The sequence below is a fragment of the Cephus cinctus genome, unplaced genomic scaffold (assembly GCF_000341935.2).
Source record: "Cephus cinctus unplaced genomic scaffold, Ccin1 Ccin1_scaffold0160, whole genome shotgun sequence".
Lineage (NCBI taxonomy): Eukaryota > Metazoa > Arthropoda > Insecta > Hymenoptera > Cephidae > Cephus > Cephus cinctus.
Window position 1 is genome coordinate 2,684,519 of NW_014332886.1, and position 6,365 is coordinate 2,690,883.

At 44.4% G+C, this 6,365-nt stretch overlaps 2 protein-coding genes across 2 annotated transcripts in view; one reads left to right on the forward strand and one right to left on the reverse strand.

The window, feature by feature from the left end:
* The window catches only part of LOC107263562 (cadherin-related tumor suppressor), a 62,196-nt gene that overhangs the window by 6,806 nt on the left and 49,025 nt on the right, over positions 1-6,365 (forward strand). The window lies entirely within an intron of this gene.
* LOC107263568 lies at positions 5,102-6,084 on the reverse strand. The gene is made up of 4 exons (XM_015730907.2): positions 5,942-6,084; positions 5,673-5,882; positions 5,416-5,601; positions 5,102-5,339 (listed from the first exon to the last, which is right to left on the reverse strand). Exons 1-4 carry the CDS (start codon positions 5,990-5,992, stop codon positions 5,172-5,174), a joined length of 615 nt encoding a protein of 204 aa, XP_015586393.1. The 5' UTR covers positions 5,993-6,084; the 3' UTR covers positions 5,102-5,171.

A 6,365-nucleotide genomic window follows, 5' to 3' on the forward strand; every position in this document is an offset into this window, starting at 1 on the left:
GCTGTTTTATGACGGTCATCATCAGCCGCTAACTCATTCGATTAACACAGACAGGCTCGCTGTCCTGCTCTAAGAGACCTCATCCAACCCGACCCAATGTATCGTGTCTTCGCGATGTCCTTCCGGGAAAGAAAAATATATAAATGTCTTCGTTCCAACATTTGTCCCGAAGGGTACCTACGTGAAACCTCAGATGTATAAAGAGGTAGAGGACCTAAGTAACCCAAAGCAGCCCAGAGAGTATGGGCACACAAGAGACCCAAGGTGCGAAGTTCAAACATGTTAGACATCAGCAGAGAGTCAGGTCCCTGCTCATCCCACAGCCTATACCTATACCGTATAGGGACACCAGGAACGATCATCCAGACGCACTTCCTCTTTTAGGGCAACGTTCGATTTCACACGATAATGAATTTACTCCTCGAATATCAAAAAAGTTGGAAGAAAACGAATCTATACTATTTGAATCCAACCGACGGCGCGCGGCAATATTTCGCTAATTCCAAGCCAACCGTGTTGCATAACAACAACCTGATGTAATTAAAGGCAATGACAGAAAGTAATGACCCCTGGGACGTCGGCAGGCGGTAGGACCAGGGTGGAAGTACGAGCGGTCAGGAGAGAGGGACAGAGATTGGTATAGAGAAGAGGAGAGACGTACAATGTGTAAGGGGGCGGGAGAGAGAGGGAGTCGAAAAGCCAAAGAGGAGCGAGAGAAAGAGGGAGAGAAGGGTACGGCTCATGGGAGGGGGAGAAGTAAACGACAAGATGAACCGCGTGCCAGGAAGCCAACTTGGATTCGAGTTGGGCTCCAACTCGCTCGGAGGTTCAGAACTCGAGAAAAACTTGATCTGAGACGAACGCATACGGACGGTCCGACAGACCTACGTAGGTACAGTTGGAACTCTTCACTACCAACTCCTGCAGTGCTGCTTCATCTCTGAGGACTCCCCCCCTCTTCCGACCAATTCCTCTTGGCTTTGCTGAACCTCTCGCTTAGTCTTCCTCCCTCTATACCTTTCTCTCTCTTCCTTTCTCCCTCCCCTGTCACTATACCTCTCTCTCTCTCTCTCTCTCTCTCTCTCTCTCTCTCTCTCCTTACTTCTTTCACTGTATCTGTGACTCTTCGGTCCTCGGGAACCAACTGCAGTTTCAAAGTTTTTGCAGTAGTTCGCTCCGGGTCGGCTTCTCCCGCACCCGGGAATGCCTAGTTCTTAGTCTCATCCTCGTCCTTATCCTCGATGTTCTCATCCTCGAATTCGTCATCCTCCACGTCGTGCTCCGCTTCGAGTTGGTCTTGCCGAATACTCTACCTCCATCCCTCTGCCCCCCCCCCTCTCCCTCTCTGCTCTCTTTCTACTTATGTGTTTTTCGCAAAGACACCAAACCGGGAGTGGAATTCGAGAAATCTTAAAACGATAGGAAGTACGTGATCGCGTTCCGTGAAATTTTCCCAGAATCACCTAAAAGGATAGTGCAGGGCTCATTGGAAGTACCTAACTCCAAGTTATCCTAATCCTACCTTCAAGAGCCTCTGGCATCCCTGGGGTACGCTTCCTTTTAGTGGTCCATTGTCGTCAGGATCGCTCGGTGTGAACGTGACCTTGTACCTCAGACTGTGCCGCCTACTCATGTTAGTACATTTCTAACTACGCGTGTTCGCCGCACCGATAGGATCTCTGAAACTAAACACCACGCAACTACCGTAATAATATTATGTACGCCCATTTTCGGTGGGTCTGCCGAAACCCATGAGGAGCCCCGTGGAATCGTAAAAGGTATCGCGAAAAAAACAAAATATATCCATTTTATTTGCAGGGAAATAAAAATATAGCGAGCCAGAAGACTCCCGCTGTTAGGTATTGGATCACTTTTGGATCCCACGGGAACATAGATCAAAGGGCGAAATCTGCATTGTACCACAGGAAAAAGTAGTCCACCCTTTTATCAGCATTTTTCTTTACCTCATTGTCCTCTTTTTTTTGTCATTCAAGTAAATTTTAATCGACGGATAATATCGTTACCAATACTAGCCACGGTATCGAAAAACGCAGCGCGAAAGTTCCGCCTCTTTAATGAACGTTGACTAATGACTCAATGCTACGAGAAAAATGCCAATTACCCGTGTCCAAGAGTTATTGCGCGTATTGCTCTGGGCTATCCCAATTAATGGATAATTAGTGTTACGAGAGATGTTTTATCGATCTTAGGTATACACGTATACGTGTACTAATAGCCGTTTCGAGTTTTCGTACGAGAAGAGAAAACCTACCAAGAGTTCAATATACTTCCTTAAAGTACAAGTCGGTCTTCTATCGAGAAAAATCTTCGAAATAATCAAACGGGATAGGATCGATAGATCAGTGAGTCTTGAGTGGGCCAATCGATTATCCTACACTAAAAACTTTTACAGAGATCATTAGCCGGATGCTAATCGGAAAGAGTCTTAATGTTCCCACCAATAGGACTCCTTCACAGACCGGACGAACGTTGCCGTTTAATTTTACTGGCGAACGCAAACGCCAGTTTCATTCCTATACGCATTGCGATATGCTAAACAATGCTATTTGCCAGAGTCGTAAAAATATACTGCAGGAACGGCAGAAAGAGAGAGAAAGAATAAAGACTTAACGAATAAAATACTACCAAGCGCATCTCTGTGTATAGGGGTCTGTACTGTGGCAGACAGGATACCACGAGGTCGTTAGCTCATCAGGGATCCAGAAGAATGGTACACGCTGTAAGGCTTCTGGGTTGATCCGAATTTTCTGTGTAGTCAAAAAAAAGAGTAAGAATAAAAAAATTAAGAAATCACAGGATAAGCCTGGCTTTAGAAGGATTTCATTCTTTTTTATTGTTGTCATCCTCGTTATCAGTGGGATCATCACGGTCTTGCTAGTAGTCCTCGATTAGCCCCTTCTCGTTCATTCTTCAATGTCTTCTTCGTGCCAGCAAGAAAGAGGGCCAGTACTTTATGCAATGGGACGGATAGGAGAATGAAGGACTAAAGGAATCGAAGGATCGAGAGACTCTCTCTCTCTCTCCCTCTCTCTGTCACTTGTTCTCTCCTTCTCTCTCGTTCCTTCGGATCGTGGATGGCAGCAGTCCGACAGTTTGTATTTCTCAGCGCACGGGATCTCATGACGGATCAGAGTCAGTGTGATTCGTAGGCAAAAAGCTAAGCGCTCCGGAGATGGAGAAGGGCTAAACTGCGTCTGCGCTCGCGCGGTATGCCCTAACGACGCATGAGCGATGCGAGACTCGATGAGACGGCATTTTCGGATGAAATTCAAGAACCCCGTTGCCGAAACGATGAGAAATCATTCTCTACTTTTTCTACGGACTTCTCAGACTTGTATATGCGAACGTGAGAATCCGGGAACCGCAAGTGATTTTCAGACCTAATATATCGGCAAGGTAATTTCGCAAATCACGAATGAACTCGGATCGACCGAAATTAATGGGTGGCATAGAAAAAATAATTTTCATCGAATATAACGTAACCGTTGGAATTATTGTATAAATTGATATATACCACAGTCATTGAATATGCACCAGACGACACTTTGGATTTCTAAAGCATTGAATACCCACACCGAATAATTCGGCGAGCATTAAAGTATCCGAGTACGTGAATGGCTAACAATAAGTATTCAGATGGGTAACTATCATATTCCCAGACTATAAAAATGAATAAGTTTTGAATATAAAGGGAAGTAAAGTCAGTTTAGAAAAAAAAAGCGACTAAATTCATTGTATAGTTTAAAGTCTAAAGGTATATGGTAGGCGAAGCAGCATTGAGCCTCCATGAAGCCACGAAGACCCACCCACGCGCTTAACAAGGACCTTATTAATAACATCTCGGGCGACCGGAATATCCCTGTGGAGTGTTTCTCTGCAGGAATCATGGTATGGACCGTGGTCCATTGAAATTACGAAGGGTACACGCAAACACACATATATACATAACCAAAGGAATTCCTTGGACGCATACCATACGGGATATCCTCAAAATCGATTTTCATCTTTTTCTCGGGACTTTTCTGTGCCTACCTTTTTTTTAAATGGACCCAAGCCACCTCCAGTCCCGTGGCACCCTTTCAAAATGCATCAGCTACCTGGGCCCGTGTCCTGCGAAGCTACTACCTGCTGGTACCTATGCCATCCAGCCCACCCGGCATTGACATTGGCACTACCACCAGCCTCAGGAACCACCTTCAGTTCGTTAGCATTCAAGAATTCTCATCCTGGCACGAATCTTACCCTCAGGACCTTTTGACAGTCCCAGCTCCGTGACACTCACGCGACAAAGGCTTTGTCCCAGCTCGCAGTATATATAGAACAACGCAAAGAGAAATCTTGAATCGTACACATATATAGTCACAGTGAAAAGTCCAATACAGGTGGATGCTGTACTTATACACTGCACCCGTACTCCATTCTTCTCCTGGGACTCTTTAGATTTGTCAAAAGAAGAAAAAGCAAAGTCCCATCTCGAATTCATGGGAAATATATATACAGGCAATATCTATCGAAGAAACGAGAGACCAGGTAGAATCGTTTTGAACGTCCTCAAATAGAAATCCATTGAGCGCGTTGCTCGTTCGAAATAGAAGACACTTTGGTATCGAAGGTATAGCCGGAACAGGAGTGGTGGTAAGAGTCGATGGCGGCGGGATGATTTGAAAAATGATCGCGAATTAAAAATGGTAAGAAAAAAATGAAGAAGAAGTAGAGAAGCTATCGCGATTCTAGAGAAACGTCACGTTTCGCCGTGGCACGTCGTTCACGGTGCCAGGGTCCCACGCCTTTAGCCTTTGGGTGAAGATATTTATAATAGCGGAGGCATTCCAGCGTAGGATCAGCGGGGGTCCGAAAGGACATGGTTCCGTAATGGCTGGCTACTTTGTCTATTTTGTTTATCCGTTTTTCTTGTCCCTCTCCGGTGGGCTTTTATTGCCTCCTGTCTCTATATCCCGAATAATTATGACGTTATACCAAATGGTTCTTCCTCTTCATTATCCATCGAGCTGCAGCTGCAATCGCTGAACACACAACTGCCAGGTTCACCAGCTTGTGTTTTTATTGATTTTTAATTGTATTTTTGTAATTATAGAAAGAATTTTATTAATTTTCTCACTAGGAACCCTCGCGTAACGAGATACCAAAGATTAGCAGCCATTTTTAATAAATTCCTTCCCTGTGCTTACAATATTTTCAATTATTTCTTTCGACGCGCAGCTAGTCGACTTGGGAGAGATGGACGCTGTTTGACTTAATAATATTCGCACAGTCCTCCTAAGCTTATTCATCGTCTGCTTATCCAGCTCAGTCATATTCTGTAACGAAGGCGCGATAACGTTTATATAATTTCAAGTATTTTGACGAATTTATATTCTAATATTAATAACTCACGTCATTAATCTCACGAATGAATCTTATTGCAGCATCTATAACCTCTCGCTTCTTCTTACGAAATGCAGTCAAATCTTGAAATTTTTTGACAATGCAGTGTCTCATGTCACGCATGTAATTTCTGGCATTTAAACGAAACGCTTCGTGGTCCTGGCGACACTTTTTTGGCAGACTAGCCGAGGCTACCTGTTTATCACGCAATCAATAGTACCTGTATGCTACACGTTACGATTATTGATATTGCATTAAAATACAACCTCCTTCATGATTCTTATTACAGCATCCAATCCCGCTTTAACTTCCTGTGCACTTTTGTTTCTCCGTTTTTCTATGGCTGCGTCCGATTGCACTCTGGCGTTGCTCATGGAGCTTTCCGATAAGACATAATTGTGATTTCTCATAGGCAATCCGCGACGGTCTTCCTGCGACAGCTTCACGTTTTCCGAGCTCCTCGTGTCGCCGGTGGTCTGTAAGGACAGTCCTGAATTAGAACTAAATAAATGAATGTAAGTAAATAGCGACTCACGCGAGCGACCAAAACGATTAGAACGAATCCGAGCGTAGTAATCTTCGACATCCCGAGGCAGCTGCCACGTCGGGTCTTGTTGTCAAGTTAAGATCAGGTTCCTTTATACGTATAAATCTTTGGATAGTTTTCTGGCTTGTCACCTGGAATCGGACGCTAATGAATTTTCCGCCATTCCCATCAAGTACCGAGATATATAACAAGCGTGTGACACTCGGAAATATCGAATGATAGACGTGTACAACGATAAGCCGAACACGAAAATAGTGAGGCACTTGCACATCCACGCATGGACGTTGATGTTGAACTTTGTATCCAGTTCTATCAATGGTCGTTCGTCCGTGGTAATTTTAATTTCCCTCTGTTTCCCTTATCTCCCTCCACTCCCTCCTTCCTCTGTTCTCTCTTTTCTTTATTATTAACC